The sequence below is a fragment of the Dama dama genome, chromosome 24, assembly GCF_033118175.1.
Source record: "Dama dama isolate Ldn47 chromosome 24, ASM3311817v1, whole genome shotgun sequence".
Taxonomy (NCBI): Eukaryota; Metazoa; Chordata; class Mammalia; order Artiodactyla; family Cervidae; genus Dama; species Dama dama.
Window position 1 is genome coordinate 48,641,835 of NC_083704.1, and position 18,126 is coordinate 48,659,960.

General features: G+C 42.6%; 1 protein-coding gene across 4 annotated transcripts in view; it reads left to right on the forward strand.

Moving 5' to 3' along the window:
• ARHGEF3 (Rho guanine nucleotide exchange factor 3) overlaps positions 1–18,126 on the forward strand; it is a 305,270-nt gene that overhangs the window by 272,420 nt on the left and 14,724 nt on the right. For all 4 annotated transcript variants that reach the window (XM_061128326.1, XM_061128327.1, XM_061128328.1 and 1 more), the window contains 4 exons: positions 7,513–7,683; positions 10,986–11,048; positions 13,315–13,411; positions 13,573–13,649. In XM_061128326.1, coding sequence (XP_060984309.1) covers positions 7,513–7,683; positions 10,986–11,048; positions 13,315–13,411; positions 13,573–13,649 — 408 coding nt within the window. The remainder of the gene's footprint in view (positions 1–7,512; positions 7,684–10,985; positions 11,049–13,314; positions 13,412–13,572; positions 13,650–18,126) is intronic.

The following is an 18,126-nucleotide window of genomic DNA, read 5'->3' on the forward strand; positions in this document are numbered from 1 at the left end:
CAGCATCTTTTCCATATACCCAGCCCAGGCATAAACATGAGCACCCATTTCCTAAATCTGCAGTATCTGCGCCTGCTATGGCCATTGTTATTGTAGCTGCCAGTAGTTATGAGCTTTGGATTTTTGACTGATTTGCTGGGCCAGTTTCCCTCATGGAAACTCTTGCTTGTCCTGGAACATTTTTCATTCCAGGCCCAGATTCCCCACAATGAGGGGTATCGCCGTGCATGTTACTGTTTTGTATCCAGTCCCTCCCAGGGCTGAGTCCCTTACTTTGAAGTGAGCCTCTTCTGATCACCCTGTATTCCTGGCATCGAGTGATTAGAGGTGAGGATCATATTGAACATCCTGTACTACCCAGGATAGCCCCTCACAACAAAGGCTGTTCTGCCCAAGTCAGTGGTGGCAAGATGGGGAGTCTCTGCTGCAGGCCAAGAAGTAGCCTGACCCTCATCTGTTTGGGCACACACATCCCATCATGCTTAAATCTTACTCTCTAGGAAGCAGGGTAGTTTATTGGTTAAAAATTGTAAAGGTATGGGGGGAGCTGGACTTAAGTAGACCAGACATGGGTTGTCATCCTGAGTTCACTGTTGACCTGGTTTAAATTCTGGAGCACCATTCATCAGCTACATGACCATCAGCAAAGCATCACCCTCTCTGAGCCTCAAGTTCCCTCGTCTATAAATATGGGTAAGAATCCTCACCTTTTGGACAGAGAAGGAGATTAAAGCCCCCCTCACATGCAAGCAGTGAGATTCCCTCATTAAGCAAAATTGTTGAGGACCCACCATGTGCCCGTGCAGATGAATCCATCAGTGAATAGAATGGATGGAGATCCTTGGCCTTCAAGGAGCTTACCTTCCACTGGGAGAAAACAGACACGTCAGAATCAACCTAGTAAGTGATGCCCAGAGCACATGGTCACACAAGAGCCAGAGCAGGGGGGTGGGCCGAGGTGGGGCACTGGAAGGCGTGTGGCTGTTCTCCTCTCTCAAGGCAGCCTCCTCTTTGGGTTTTTCCTCCCAGCAGCAGTCACCTTGCTCTCCCCTAGCTCCAGTCCTTTCATCTAATTGTGCTGAGCTGTACCAGTGACTGCGAGGGTGTGGGCAGCCCCACCCATGAGCATGGCTCGGGGCTGGTTGGCTGTGAGCTGCCTCCAGGGCCAGACAGCCACTGACCACACACCTGTCTGGCATTCTTTATTTCTTTGGGATTCTTTCTTTCAGCATCCTTCCCCCCTTCGAGGTGGAGTTTTAAAAAGACAAAATGTTTGTTTTAGTCCATCCTAATTAAATTGCTGCAGAATTGCACTCATCTCACACACTAGCAAAGTAGCACTCAAAAATTCTCCAAGCAAGGCTTCAACAATAGGTGGACCGAGAACTTCCAGATGTTCAAGCTGGATTTAGAAAGGACAGAGTAACCATAGATCAAGTTGGCAACATCTGTTGGATCATCGAAAAAGCAAGAGAGTTCCAGAGAAACATCTACTTCTGCTTTATTGACTATGCCAAAGTCTTTGACTGTGTGGATCACAACAAACTGTGGAAAGTTCTTAAAGAGATGGGAATACCAGACTACCTTACCTGCCTCATGAGAAATCTCTGTGCAGGTCAAGAAGCAACAATAAGAACTGGACCTGGAACCATCGACTGGTTCTAAATTGGGGAAGGAGTACATCAAGACTGTATATTGTCATCCTGTTTGGTTAACTTCTTTGCAGAGTACATCATGTGAAATGCTGGGCTGGTTGAAGCACAAGTTGGAATCAAGATTACCAGGAGAAATATCAATAATTTTATATATATGCAGATGACACCACCCTTATGGCAGAAAGTGAGGAACTGAAGAGCCTCTTGATGAAAGTGAAAGAGGAGAGTGAAAGAGCTGGCTTAAAACTCAACATTAAAAAACAAAGATCTTGGCATCAGATCCCATCACTTTGTGGCAAATAGATGGAGAAACAATGGAAACAGTGACAGACTTAATTTTGGGGGGCTCCCAAATCACTGCAGATGGTGACTACAGCCATGAAATTAAAAGACGCTTACTCCTTGGAAGGAAAGTTATGACCAACCTAGACAGCATATTAAAAAGCAGAGACATTATTTTGTCAACAGAAGTCCGTCTAGTCAAGGCTACGATTTTTCCAGTAGTCATGTATAGATGTGAGAGTTGGACCATAAAGAAAGCTGAGTGCCGAAGAATTGATGCTTTTGAACTGTGTTGTTAGAGAAGACTCTTGAGAATCCCATGGACAGCAAGGAGATCAAACCAGTCAATTGCAAAGGAAATCAGTCCTGAATATTCATTGTAAGGACTGATGCTGAAGCTGAAGCTCCAACACTGTGGCCACCTGATGCAAAGAAATAACTCACTGGAAAAAATCCTGATACTGGGGAAGATTGAAGGCAGGAGGAACAGGGGACAACAAAGGATGAGATGGTTAGATGGCATCACCAGCTGGATGGACATGAGTTTGAGCAAGCTCTGGGAGTTGGTGATGGACAGGGAAGCCTGGCGTGCTGTAGTCCATGGAGTCGCAAAGAGTCAGACACAACCGAGTGACTGAACTGAACTGAATTAAAGGTGTAAATCAGAAGTTTGCTTAATCAAAGAGCCACGCACTCTTTCTTCCTAAAACTGAGCAAATGAGTGCCCTCTTCTTAACTTGAACTCCGAGAAGGCTGGATCCCATCTCACCAAAACCTCCCCACAGTGCATGATTTGCCTGTAAACAGCAGGTGCATGCATAGTAAGTCACTTCAGTCATGTCCAACTCTGCAACACTGTGAATAGTAGCCCAGCAGGCTTCTCTGTCCATGGGAGTCTCCAGGTAGGAATATTGGAGTGGGTTGCCATTTCCTCCTCCAGGGGATCTTCCTGACTCAGGGATCGAACTCAAGTCCCTTATGTCTCCTGCATTGGCAGGCAGTTTCTTTACCATTAGCACCACCTGGGATGCCCAAGTAGCAGGTACAGCCCCTATAGTGGAAAGAGCTCAGGTTTTAGACTCACACAGATCTAGTTTTGTATCCTGAGCAGATAACTTAGCCTTCCTGAGCCTTGGTTTACTCATAAGTAAAATGGGAATAAACTCCCACCTTGCAGGGTGCTGGTGAAGATCGGAGAGAACTTATGAGAAGTGCTAAGAAGGGGAAGATGTTTAACGGCCTCTCTTTGATCTGTGGGCTTCCCTGATAGCTCAGTTAGTAAAGAATCCACCTGCAACGCAGGGGACTCCAGTTCGATTACTGGGTCAGGAAGATGCCCTGGAGAAGGCATAGGCTACCCACTCCAGTATTCTTGGGCTTCCCTTGTGGCTCAGCTGGTAACGAATCCACCTACAATGCAGGAGACCTGGATTCAATCCCTGGGTTGGGAAGATCCCCTGAAGAAGGGAAAGGCTTACCCACTGCAGTATTCTGGCCTGGAGATTTCCATGGACTGTGTAGTCCATGGGGTCGCAAAGAGTTGGACACAACTGAGCGACTTTCACTTTTACTTTTCTGTGATCTGTGTGGTGAACTTCACCCCTGCCCCTTCCCCTTTAGCCCCCGAGCCTAGCAGCTGGGTTCTAAGGAAACACAAAGCCAGGAATTCTTAGAGATAGGGCTCACCTAGTATAGCTCACCTGTCTTTTTTTTCCCTTAAACTGCAACGGTAGAAAATCTCCAACTGTGGGAAATTTTTCAATAAAAACATAAAAATATGTTCAATCCTATGTTCAGAACATGAAACTGAAATTAAGATGTATTTTTTCCCCGTCAGATTGATAATATCATGTTGATGAGTGTGTAGGAAAGGAACTATCATATGCCTTTCTGGAGACTATCAAGTTGAACAGACTATTTGAAGGTCAATTTGGCAGTACATATCAAACGTTAAGAAGTAGATACTTCTCAGACCAAGGAGTTCTATTTAAGGAATCTGCCTTACAGAAATACCAGCACAGATACCTAAAGGATGTTCACTGAGTCAAATACTAGCCAGACACTGGAAACGATTTTAATGTCCGTCAGTTGCAGGTTGGTTAAATCCATGTGGTTCATCCAGATTATGAGACACTAACACTGTAGCCATTAAAAAGAATGGGTGACTTAAGAGGTACTGCTGCTAAGTCACTTCAGTCATGTCCGACTCTGTGCGACCCCATCCCTGGGATTCTCCAGGCAAGAGTACTGGAGTGGGGTGCCATTGCCTTCTCTGCTTAAGAGGTACAAACTATATAAAATAAATAAGCTACAGGGATATATTGTACAGCACAGGGAATATAGCCGATATTTTATTTGAATTACTATGTTGTATACCTGAAACTAATACAATATTGTAAACCAACTGTACCTCAGTTTAAAAAAAAGATTGGGTGACTTCAGGGTGATGAAAATGTTTTCAAACTAGAGGTGGTGGTCGCGTGACACTGTGAATGTACTAAAGTCCACTGACTTGTTCACTGTAAAAGTGGTTAATTTCATATGATGTGCCTTGTCCCTGCATAAATTCTTTTTTTTAAGAGTGAGTCTTATAACATGGAGAGACATGCTGTTAAGTGAAAAGAGAAGACGTCGTGTTTTCTGTGAATGTTAGCAAATGCATAGAGAAGGTTCAGAGAGATCTCAAACAAACTTACAGCAGTCACTTCTAGAAAGTGGACTTAGAAAAATGAGGGGATTGGTACTTAATTTTATATACTTCTACATGAAAATTCAAAGTTAGCGTACAAGACTTTGAACCTGGTGGTGGAGAGGGGAAATTTGAAGTTGGTCAGGGACTGAAAACGTAACAAAGAAGGCAGTTGATGCCCTCAAGTGAAAGTGGAAAACGTCTTTCATTTTGAATCTTCCTTTTCGTGTTTTCCTCTCCTTCTGCTCTGCAGTTCCCGCCCCAGCTGGCATCAGAGCCGCAAACTGAGATGAGAGAGTCTCTTGATGACTCACTTTGCTTGTTGTGACCTTCTGTGCCTGTAGCTAATTGATTTTTAGTGCTGGAGGCATCTGCGCGCAGTAGTCTGGTCACTGTTTATTATAAGGGTCTGTTTTCAAGAGATCCCAAGGATTTGCAAGATACTGTTAGTGAACTGTATTTGGAGCAAATGCTTTCTTGGCCAGCCCTGGGCTGGTCCAGTGATCGTGAGCTCACCCATGAGCCCAGAAGCTCACAGACACCTGTGCCAGCCTGCAGAACTGTGGTGCTGTTTGAAGCATCCTGCTTCCAGGAAGTTGTGGTCATACCCTGAAGCCCCTTGGCAGTCTCTTTTTAAATTTTTCATTTACTCATTTTTCTCGATTGATGAAAAATTATAAACTAGGTAAAAAAAATACCTATAATATAATCAGACAAAAACAGTAGCATTTTGTGGCGTTCCTTCTGTATCTTCGCGCATGTGCACTTTATAAAGTGTTCACGTACAGATTTGAATTCTGATTTTATTTTGACTTACAAAGAAGGGATTTTTAGCTGCTAAAACTATCTCAAAAAAAAAAAAAAAAACACCACAGAACTATCTCAGAATTGTCTTATAGGCTAGATAACATTCTATCAAGCAGATGTGCGTGTGTGTGTTCAGGCTCTTTGTGACCCCACGGACTGTAGCCTGCCAGGCTTCTCTGTCCATGGGGATTCTCCAGGCAAGAATTCTGGAGTGGGTTGCCAGGCCCTCCTCCAGAGGATCTTCCCAACCCAGGGATCATACCCAAGTCTTCTCCTGTGTCTCCTGCATTGACAGGCGGTTTCTCTACCATAGTGCCACCTGAGAAGCAGATGAATTCTAATGTACTCAACAATGCTATGGATAGTTCTTGTTATGGATAGTTCTTTTAAAATATACTTTCTTAAATTTTATTGTTGAATCTCAAAATATTTGAAAACTACCTTAGAAGGTCTCAGTGATGATGACTCATATTTCACATGCAAAATCAGTTCCTACCCTCAGAAGTTTCTAGTTCAGAGCAGATGACTGTAAGTATCATGAAGTGTGATCATCACTATATCAGAGATATGTCCAAATGGTTCTGGGAAAGGATGGGAGAACATTGGTGCAGGCTCCCTAGAGGAGGTGTTTGCATTATACCTATCCCAAGGACAGTTAGGAGTTAGCCAGCAAGGCAAAGAAAGAAAAGCATTCCAGAAAAAGAAGACTGCTTGAAGGAAGCACATGTGGCAGAGCATGGTGGGTACATTTAGGGTATATCCAGCAGATAACCGTGTAGAGCTGGAGAATAGGGGGCTCATGGTTGAGTGGTAGGAGATGATCCTAGATGTACATACTGTGGTCAGGTTACAAGAGGACTTCAGTGCCCAACCAAGGAGTTGGAACTTCACGTTCAAGGCCACAGACATGTGGCCACAGCCATGGCAGGGAACACTTGCTAAATAAGAATGTCACTTTTGAGCACAGCAACACCTCCTGCTTCAGCAACATTTCCAATAAGTGTGTTGAAATCTTCTAGGATGAAGGCTGAAGATGATGCACTCAGCTTTCTTCTTGATCATTTGCATTTGTCACGAGAAAGCACTGTGCTAGCATGTCTCAGCCACACAGGAGGACTTTGGATGATTAGACCACCCCAAAGTCTACTAGAACCTCTTTGGAAAAATAAGAAAAATAAGGCGAGACTGGTGTCCTTTGCTGCCAAGATGGTAACTGACAGAACCGAAGTTGAGGTGAATGTAAACCGAAAGGGGACTGTTTCAGCCCCTTAGTCTCTGCGTGGCTCTTCCTGGCTTAAATCACACTGAGACCCAGGGGCTCAGCTGGTGTTGGTGGAGCTTGCCGCTCCCTTCCTCCCCACCGTGAGCTCTCTCCTTCCATTCTGTGTGTCCCTTTTTGCTCTCCTGTAGCATACACAATCTTCTATGTGACCAGAGTGAGTTGCTGCAAGAAACCGCTGTGTATGTTGTCTCTTGAGCTTACAGTCCTGAAGGAATGATCGTCCATTCTTTCTCCCATGGAGCACACAGCAAATTTCAGGGAATTAGGTCCCCTCTCTGAAGCAGGGTGGTGGGGTACTCTTGATTGATCAGGCCTGGGGGAGTCTGCCCAAATGAAGTGAGAGCAGTTACCCAAGGAGAGTGGGCTGTATTCCCACAAGGAGGAGAGTCGGCCTACTAGCCAGATGTTGGGTTGGTTTGTTTTTTGAAGAACATCCACTTGTGTTAACTTTTGTTCTCGAGAGCCGAGGTGTCCGCGGAAGAAAGCAGAGCCCGTCCCTTGACTGAGAGCCGCCTGTGCGCACGCGTTTGACCTGAAGTGCTCTTAGGCCGTGGTACACAGGGCTAGCCCAGTCTCGCAGAACGGATACTCCCAGCACGTCTCTGAGAGCGGCCCCTTGCCCAATTTTCCTCAGCACGTAGGCGAGAGACAATGCCCTGCTTCCCAAGGCCTCGTGGCATTTTCCTCTCCTTCTTGCAAATGTCTGATTTATGTTCTGTCAGTGGCAGGAAGCCGCTCAAATGATCCACCCAGTCCTGCTGCTGTGCCTGTGATGGTTTGTTTTTCTCTTTGTTCAGCGGTCCATCAGCTTCCGCAGTGAGAGCCGTCCCGACCTCCTGGGCCCCCGACCCTGGTCCAGGAATGCTGCCCCCTCAAGCACAAAGCGGAGAGACAGCAAGCTGTGGAGTGAGACCTTCGACGTGTGCGTCAATCAGATGCTCACGTCCAAGGAAATCAAACGGCAGGAGGTAGGCTGGGGCCCCTGGAGTTGGGCGTGTGTTTGGAGAAAGGTGCACTACGGGTGAGAGCCAGGCCGGCATCTATGCCAGTGTCTCCAAGTGAGTTCTTCACCGCATTGTCAGAAGGAGGACGAATGGGGATGTCAGACCTAGTAAGGAACTGAGAAGCCAGCATCCAGCTGGTTGGGTATGGCCCTGACTTAAAAAAAAAACCTGATTGGGAACTTCCCTGGTTGTCCAGTGGCTAAGACTCGGTGCTCCAAATGCAGGGGGCCCAGGTTCCACCCCTGGTCAGAGAACTAGATCCCGCATGCCACAACTAAAGATCCCACATGCTGCAACTAAGACCTACAGCAGTCAAAGAAATAAATATTAGAAAGGAAAAAAAGAAAGTGATGTGAAAATTTGATTTTACAAAGAAGATGAATCAGGAAGTGTCTATTCACAGAAATAATCGCATTAATTAATTATTACATTAATTATACCACATTATTATATTAATTATATCACATTAATTATATCTTAATAGCACCTTCTGGAATACTTTAAAATGTTCAGTTTATGAAACTTTGATCCAGTTTTATGGAAGACTTTAGTATGGAATGCAGTTAATTTCATTCCCTATAAATTTTCTGCATCTGTAGCTCTAGATGGCTATCATAATATTACTTTATCGGGAACTTGTCATGTGCCAAGCTGTGCTAAACACTTCAAAGGTGTATCATCTAGGGAAATTCTTGGAATATCTTTTCTAATAGAAAACCTGACATTGGCGAAAGGAGTAGTTGAGAACTTTCTGGGTTTTTGACTCAGCAGTTCTTTTCTAGGACTTTATCTGCCAGGCATACTTGTACATAGATCAAGCAAAGTACCTGTAAGGTTATTCATCACAGAAACATTTAAAACAGTGCCAGAAAGAACCCGAACATCTATTATAAAGGCCTGATTCCATAATGAATGCCCATACCTTCTGTAACTATAGAAACACAGGAAGTGTTGGCTAAGTGGATAAAATAAGACACAAAGTAGGGTGTTATAGTATGGTACCATTTATGTAGAAGGAAACATGAGTGTGTGTGTATGTGTGTGTGTATTTGCGTGAACGTGAAAGTCGCTCAGTCATGTCCAACTCTTTGCGACCCCATGGACTATACAGTCCATGGAATTTTCAAGGCCAGAATAATGGAGTGGGTAGCTTTTCCCTTCTCCAGAGGATCTTCCCAACCCAGAGATCGAACCCAGGTCTCCTGCATTGCAGGCGGGTTCTTTACCAACTGAGCCACAAGGGACGCCCAAGAATACTGGAGTGGGTAGCCTATCTCTTCCAGTGGATCTTCCCGATCCAAGAATCAAACTGGGGTCTCCTGCATTGCAGGCGGATTCTTTACCAACTAAGCTATAAGGGAAGCCTTGTATTTGCTTATAGACACATAAAGTATTTCTGAAGAGACGTATAAGGAGGTGGTAACATTGTTGACTCCTGATAGGAGAACTAGGTGGTGGGAAGGAGACAAGAGGGAAGTTTTCACCATGTGGCCATTCCTATGCTATGAATTTTGAACCATGTCAATGTATTATCTATTTTTTAAAATGAATAGGTAATTTAAAAATAATATGTACACTAATAATATCATTTTCAGAAATATTAACAGTGGCAAAATTTTAACAGTGGTTAACAAGATGATATTGTGGATGATTTAAATTTTCCCTCTTTATATTTTTCTGTGTTTTCCCAAGTGTGAATAGTGTGCATATATAACTTGGACTTTCTGATAGTAGGAAGGAAAGATGGGAGGATTGGTTCTGCAGATGAGATTTATTAAGGTACAGGGTCACCCACCTAGAAAGTTGCAGAGGTGGGATTTGAACCCAGGTCTGTCCTACTCCAAAGCCCATGGTCTTCATGCTTTCCACCCACACAGATGCCTGCCCACTGTGTACCCCATTACAGCTTCTGTGGTCCTCCTCTCCTGGGGACCACACTGAGCTATGGTGAAACAGACACAAGGAAATCTGAGGAAGGTCCAGTTTCCTCCTCCAGGGGATCTTCCCAACCCAGGGATCAAACCTGAGTCTCCTGCATTGGCAGGCGGCTTCTATACCACTGAGCTACCGGGGAAGCTCCCAGGGTCCAAGTAAAAATAGTTAATTGTACTGTGCCTACCCACCTCCTGGAAGTGATAATGCTCTATAGTTATATAAGGTGCCACCGTGCAGGAGGCTGAGTCATGGCTCTGCAGATCCTCTCTGTATTATTTTTGTAACTCCTCATGTGAGTCTATAATTATTTCAAAATAAAAAGTTAAACAAAATATAGAGTACCAGGAGGTCATCATGTGGAAACTTTACTGGAGCTTGAGAGGGGTCACCATGCACTGGCCTCCAGCACAGCGTCCGGCCTCCACCTGTTGCCAAGGAGCACGTTCATCACCCCACTCTTCACCAAGCCCAGGGATGCAGGTGTTCTCCATGCCTGCTGCCTCCTTCCCTCTAATTCAAAACACATGCCGTAGTCCCTGAACCATCCCCACAAACATGCAGTCCTTTAATAACATCAAGTTTGCCAACAGTTTAGATTCTTAGGTGAAAGTAAAAGACTGTTCTGTGCATCATAGCTCTTCGATTAAGATGGCTTAATAGAGCCAAATTAGAGATTGTTCATTTACACACATTTTCACACAGCCAGCTCCTGTGATTTTATTTATTGCACAGTGTGAAGGTGAGAAGCAATTTAGAATGAATTAACTTTACCAGACATTTAGAGTGATAAAATACTGGATTCTTCCTACAATGCAGCCTTAACACAAGTGGCTGATAGGAATAAAGCTCTCTGTTGAGATTCACCTTCTGTTTAATAGAAGGAAGACAAATTGTGATGGCCTGGTTAATAATAATTCTGTATCCATCACTGAGAACAGACCCTGTATCATTTATTATGATTGCCATTCACAGCCAAGACACAGACTCACAGTCATGGCTCAAATTCTAATTATTTCACCTAAAATAACTCTGTCTTGTTCAGCTGCATCAAAATTCTGTAAGTGAAAGATGACTTGTTGGATTGGAAACATAAATGGAAACTCTTTTTCCCACAAACAGATAAGCACACTACACAGAAGTTTTGCATAATTGTTTCTTTGTAGGCTTTAGTCACTAGATACAATTGCTTTGGGTTAATTTAATGTTTTAAGAATCCTGTAAAAATCTGGAAGAAATAAGCAGATTTGGGGCTTTGAGCACTGGCACCAGCATCATTTGAATTTGGTCTCATAAATGAAAGTTCAGTAAACGTGTGTTATCTTTCCTTGCAGGCAATCTTTGAGCTTTCTCAAGGAGAAGAAGACTTAATAGAGGACTTGAAATTGGCAAAAAAGGTACATTCAAATCCAGTGGTCCTTTGAGTCACCTCCTGCTTATTTTCCTCTGAGTAATTTCACAGTTCTAAGACTGTACTTTATGATCACTCTTTTTATGACTAAGACAGGTCATAAAAAATTTGAGAAGAACCTACAAACCAAGTAGTAGGGAAAATGGCTCAAAGCAAGAAGGCTCTAGACCTGACATCTTTAGGGCTGGCACCTGTGCATGTCTCTAACACAGTCAAAGAATACCTCAGTTTAATCAGAAAGTGTTCATGAGGCCTGGCTGCACATGTATTTCATTGTCCTAGAAGTCTCACAGGCAGGACTCCCTCAGCCCTGGGAGGGAATGTGCAGGCATCTGAAATTGGAATGGTGTCTTAGAAAGAAAGTCATTTGAGTCCCGTAAGTGGGTAAAGTCATTCATGAAGGCAGTTGAATACTGGCTTGTAAGTTAGGGTCTTTCATATGGAAACTTGTCTGTAATCACTTTGTGTGTGGGAAGGGAGAGGAAATTCATGCCTTGTAGTCTATATAATCTTGACAGCCATCCTGCCTCAAAAATCTTTCCATTCCATTGTCCCCCGTGAAGGCTAAAATCCAGACTTCCTCTTGTGACACTCACAGCTTTCTCAAAAGTTGCAGGGTGGGAAAGATGCTTCCCTCCTTTTAAGTGTCCTGTGTGTGTGGATGTGCTCAGTCGCTCAGTCATGTCCCACTCTTTGCGACCCCATGGGCTGTAGCCCGCCAGGCTCCTGCGTCCATGGAATTCTCCAGGCAGGAATACTCATGTGGGTGCCATTTGCTTCTGCAGGGGACCTTCCTGACCCGGGAACCTAACTTTATGCTAATATCAAGTCCCATCTGTAGCATTCCTGAGAGATGGCCATCCGAGCTTTTGTTGGATACAGCCAACAAAAATTGAGTTTTGGGCAGGGTTGAAGATGAAGAAGATGGGGAGGACAGAGAAGGCATTTAACTCTAGCAGACCTCTTGCTGGTCATAAGTCCAGCTCCTCCTTCCTCCTCCAAGATCAACCTCCTTACCTTTTTCACTTGTATCCTTTGCTTTGCTGGTCCTGTCTTCCTGCAAACCCCTCCCTTTCATTTCAACTATCCATGTCCACCTGTCCTCCAGAAGCAAGCTAAAATCCCAGTTCATTCAACAGTATTTACTCCCTCCTCCTCTGTGCCAAGCACCTCATCTTTAAAATATCCTGTAGCCAACCCACCTCTAATTCTCTGATCTGCTAGAGCAGTTATCATCTGGTGAATTTTTGCTGCCATGTGACGTCTCTCCTATTTTTAATCTTAAACTTTTTTTTTAACATTAATTTTTCCACACCTTTTTTTTTAATCTTCCCAGTGAGCTTTATAAAACTCCTTGAAGGCAGGGACTCTGCAGTCGCAGTCTCTGCAGCGCCTTAGGTATAATCGTGTATGCATGTATTCATGATCAACCCAGTCTATCCCAAAGGACATCAGTCCTGAATAGTGATTGAAAGGACTGACGCTGGACCTGAAACTCCAAAACTTTGGCCACCTGGTGTGAGGAACTCATTGGAAAAGACCCTGATGATGGGAAAGATTGAAGGCAGGAAAAGAAGGGGACAACAGAGGACAAGATGGTCCTGGCATCACCGACTCGATGGACATGAGTTTGAGCAAGCTCTGGGAGTTGGTGATGGACAGGGAAGCCTGGCATGCTGCAGTCCATGGGGTTGCAAGAAGTCAGACACAACTGAACAACTGAACTGAACTGTGGTTTACTTACCATTAATAAGAGGTGATAAGATTGGCAGAGATTTTGCCCTCTTTGCTTTGATTTCATAGTAAAGGATGCCAAGCACCTTTTCCCCCCTTCACAGTTTAAATACAGACTGATTGAAAAATAACCTAGTGGTAACTAATTTTGTACACAGGGGGAATTTTTCAAGCTGCTGGACCTTCAATAAAGTTAATTTTTAAAACATCGTACAAATAAAGTCTGCTCTGTAGTTAGAATTCTTGCCCTTTCTGAGATGTAAGATATACTAGGGGGAAAAAACAAGTTTGAAAAAATCAACTTTGGTTTATCAACAGTTGCAAAGGCTGAAGGCAATACTGGATTCTCATCTGCTCCAACCACACCCATATGCTGTTTGTGCAGCATTATGGGAGAAGTCACTGGGGAAAGCCAAATACTCTGTTACTGTGTAGGGCCTCTCAGAAGCTATTTACATTAACAGCTTGCTTCCTCTGATTGTAAATGCGTGCTTCCATCTCTTGCCCTTCTTGTGCAGGCCTATCACGACCCCATGCTGAAACTCTCCATAATGACAGAACAGGAGTTGAATCAAATTTTTGGAACACTGGACTCCTTGATTCCTCTCCATGAAGGTATAATTTTGTTCCCAGGATGAGTCGTAACTTGTAGCATTAACTGAGTTGTCTTATAACAAGTCACGGTTATGTAATAATGTGAGTAACCCAGACTTTCCCAGCCCTGTTCGTATTTTGAATGCCTAACAAAATAAGGACTCTCTTTGTTTTCTCACCAGACCTCCTTAGTCAGCTTCGAGATGTCCGCAAGCCTGATGGCTCGACTGAGCACGTTGGTCCCATCCTCGTGGGCTGGGTAAGAAAAGTTCTTTGGCTTTGACTGAAGATGATTTTCAGTAATGTCAATGGAGTTTCATTTTAGCTGGGCTTTTTTTAATAGGCAAACTTTTGGTTTCACATCAGAAAAAATTAAAATAGCAAGTTTCTAGTATAATTTATCATTATATTTATTAGCCTTTATTGTCTCAGAGCATGGAAACAATTTTTTTCTTACTATAAATGAACTGCATTTAAAGGTAACGTGGCCTTTGTGCAATAAAAGAAGTAAAGACCCACATGAAATTGTTACTAGTTTCACATCAAATTAAGTAAAGCTAATTAATATTCACATCAGGCCAATTACAACTATAACTATTAACTCTTTTATTCTAGTGAAAATTTAAGGACAGCTTCCTGTCCATCACTAAGAAAGCTGTATTCATGCTACACACACAAAAACAATTTCTTATGGTCAAATGTCATTTCATAAACAAGGTAATAACTAAATACTGTTAATGTTTAGCATATATCTGATCCTGTGTAACTTCTTATGAGAGCTGGGTATTATTCTGATCTGTATCCCAACATAACCCGTACCCTTTCATAATTGAAGAAATTAGTTGTGAGTTTAGATTATGGTGTCGATAGGTTTTTGGTTCTGGGGCTGAGTTGGTGTTTTACCAAGCACATACAGTGGTTGTTCAGTTGTAGTTTATTTTAGACAAGGTGTGCACTTGCTGTTTTGCCACAGGCCCCACTGCTCCCTATTATGCATTTCTATTTCCCTCTGTAAGTCCTTGAGTGTTCCACCCCTGCTCCAGGTGTTTTTCATTTGTTTTGAAGCAGATGATGAAAGCAGATTACTTTGAAGACTTCTTCCAGGCAGTGTTAGGTCCCTCTGATCCACACAGTGTTCCAGAAGAATAGGCAGGAAGTGCCACAGTAGCAGAGCTAGAGTCATTCCACTATTTGGAGAGTGTGTGAAGATTATAAATCCTGTTACCGTGTGAGTTCTGTTTATCCAGTTACACTTTATTTGTATTTTAGCCTTCCTAAACCTTCCAGCAAGTAAGCTTTGCGATTGATCTCTCTTCTTACCTTAATGCTTCTCCATTACTGCCTTGATCAAGAAATTTGACGGTTTCATGACTTAGCTTTAGTCCAGGAGTGAGTTTTAGCACTGAGGCTGAAATATCCCAAGGGTATCTGAAAGTCAAGTAATGTTCTAAGATGAATAATTTAGAAAATGTGCCTTAATATTTCAAGAGAGATCATTCATCTTATTTTTTTTTTTTTACTTTTCATTTTATTATGAGCCCTGGTAGATGTCTTAACTTCGTTAGCCCACAAAGAAATTTCTCTAAAGAGAGTCAGCCAGCTGGAGACAGAGGAGGTGTAATGAGATGAGAGAGTCTGCCTTACTGTTTCTTAAACTCCTTCAGTCTGTGGACTGCTTTGGTGGGAGAAGGAACAACTTCGGAATGGCACGATGACGCCTCTGTTTTTGATGAGATGGCAGTGTAGAACTATAAGGTTTCCTTAGACATCATATACAAATTGTCTGTTCATGCAAGAAGCAAAAATGAATGCAGTTTGCCTTGTTACTTTTCTTTTTCTGAAATAAATGCACTTTTGTTAGGAAATTGGTTTGATTTGAGGGTAGGTTTTGTAGTCCTTTTCTGTACATACGCCAAAGACGTCTGACCATGCCAGTCCATTGCTGTCTGGACACTTAGACATCAAATGGGAACTTGCAGCTTGAAGAGCAGCCTAAAATTACACAATTGGCCCATTGTTACCAGATCTCATGGGAAATGGTCCTTATTTATCAGGCCTGATGAGCTGTTAAATGTTTTCCCTCTCTTCACTGCAGATGTGTCTGTGCGAGTGGGAATTGTAAACCAAGGGGTACATCTGTTTGAGTTCTGGTCTTTTTAACAGAGCAAAATAAACATCTTAGTAGACTTTGAATGAGAAAAGTCAAAGCCCATTCCACCCATGAAAAATTGATTTATTTCCCCCCAAAGGAAAAAAGTGAGCAAAAACCTCTTTTAAACAAGTAAGCCTCCCAAGTGGGATTGCCCTGACCAGTCCTTTTGACCTTAGAATGAATCAATTGCTTTTACTTTGAAGACCTTAAAGAGAGTGGTGGGTTTTTTCAGGGAACCACCTTCATTACTGGAGATCAGTAACCATGGGCTGGCCTGTTCTCATAAGCCTCCATTTCTCATAAAGAAACAACTTCCCAAATTACATCTTCATGCTAACATTTTTTCAGTAATAAAATAATTTATCAGCGCTGCAGAGCAGCAAGTTCTCATGTTAATTTGAGTTCTAATTAAATTTTCATTCCAAAGAGAGAGTCAAGGTACATGGAAGCAAAAAAAAAAAAAAAAAACCAACTTTGTTCTATCACTTTTCATAATGTTAGAAAGGTAGAAAGAATTTCTTTAAAAAAAAAAAAAAGAAAGCATTTCCCTTAGTCTAAAAGATGGGAAGTACTTCAGAACTCTCAGAGGTTGTGGGAAGGACAAACACACTTCAGACTGGTTTTGTCTCCAGCTAAGCAAGTAGTTTTGCTTCTCTAAACCACAATTTCTTCAATAAAAATATTTTTGGAGTAAATAGTAATAGCTGGTAGCTACCAATTTTTAACTGGGAACCAACCTCCTGTTAATGCTTTTTATCTGCTGTATCTCAACATCTCACTAAAAGAGGATATTAGTATATGCATTTTGTAAGTGAAAGGCTTCTGAAGGGTCCCCTGACTAGTAACTCAGTTAGGCTTTGAACGTGATTCTCCCTGTTCTAGAGTTATTGCACTGTATTTGGAAACCAAGATATGTGTATTCTTCATTCCCTATCTGGTTATAGATCACTTGTGGCTTTTTCTAGCCAGTGAGCTGAACCAGATAGTTTTTCAGGTTATGCTCAGGAAATGAGGACCCTGTCAGGTGTGAACACAGGACCAGAGCCGGATTTGGTTTCCACGGCAGCAGGGGCGGCATGATCAGAGAGAGTAATGGCCCATTGGACAGCAAGTGACAGCGTGGTCGGTGTTCTTAGCTAGAGTACATCTGATGGTTACTACTGATTTGTTTCTCCATAATGAAAACATTGGGCATTTCCAAGTCTTTTGAAAAGGCAAGGAGGTGGAAATGAAATTAAGAGGGCCTGAATCTCTAATTAACTCTGAAGATCTGAGTTACAAGCCACAGTGCAACATGTGGGGTGTGTCTGTGTGTGTATAAGTTCTAATTGTTATTACTTTCAAACACAACATAGAGAAAAGAATTTCTGTAGCCCTTTTAAATTCAAATAGAGAGGTGTTTTTGTTTTTGTTTTCATTACATGTAAGGAAGGTACATGTAAATGTACCGAGAAATGTTAAACTCAACAGTGAACTTTTTAAACATTATGCATCTAGGAAGTTTGTGTATGTGTGCATGTGTATAGGCACCAATTGTCATTACTTCCAAATATAACACTGAGAAAGGAATTTCCAAGAAATGTTAAACTCAACAGTGAACTTTTTAAACATTATGCATCTAGAGTGTTTGTGTATGTGTGCATGTATATAGGCACCAATTGTCATTACTTCCAAATATAACATTGAGAAAGGAATTTCTGTAATTCTTTTTAATACAAATAGAGATTTTTAATAACATGTAAAGAAAGTAGACATTTCCAAGGAATGTTAAACTCGACAGTGATCTTTTTAAACTTGACTTCCATGGTATCTTGTCTGATGTCAATCACTGAGAAAATAATTTCGATAAAAGGTGTAAAAGCAGCAGCAGAACAGTTAAACTTTGACCCATTGTTCAGATGCCGCTGCAACTTTTTTTTTTTTTTTTGCAACTTATTTTTAAGCTGAGTTCACAAACCATCAAATATTATCTAATCCAGTAATCCATTAAACGTTAATTTATTAGTTCATTCAAAATACAGACTTTGTCTGCTGTATAGTGGGCCTAGTGCACAGCACTGAGGATGCAAAAATGAAAGACCTTCTTGCCACCGTCTCACACTGAATCATTCTACAGAACAGGCGTTGTGGTAGATGTGACTTCCTAGTCCAGGGAGGGAAGCAAACACTGCAGGACCATTGGCTGCATTTTATTGCCTCTGATGACCTTCTGGAAGCTGACAGCTTGTACATGAGGGTGCCATCATAGGGAGGAGTGGAAAGGGGAGATGAGCAGCCCTTTCACTGAGTCTTTGACCTTGTGTTTGCACCTTGTGACTAATGGGATATGTCAGGAAAATTAGTATTTAGCTGGAAGGGAGATGGTGGACTCAAAAGTGTTCCAGCGTCTTAAAATTTATTCTTCGCATAGGGCTTCCCTGGTGGCTCAGTGGTAAAGCAACTACCTGCCAATGCAGGTGATGCAGGTTCAATCCCAGGTGGGGAGAGGGGTGGAGAGCCCTGGAGAAGGAGATGGCAATGTTGGCCCTCCGGTATTCTTGCCTGAAACATCCCATAGACAGAGGAGCCTGGCAGACTATAGGCC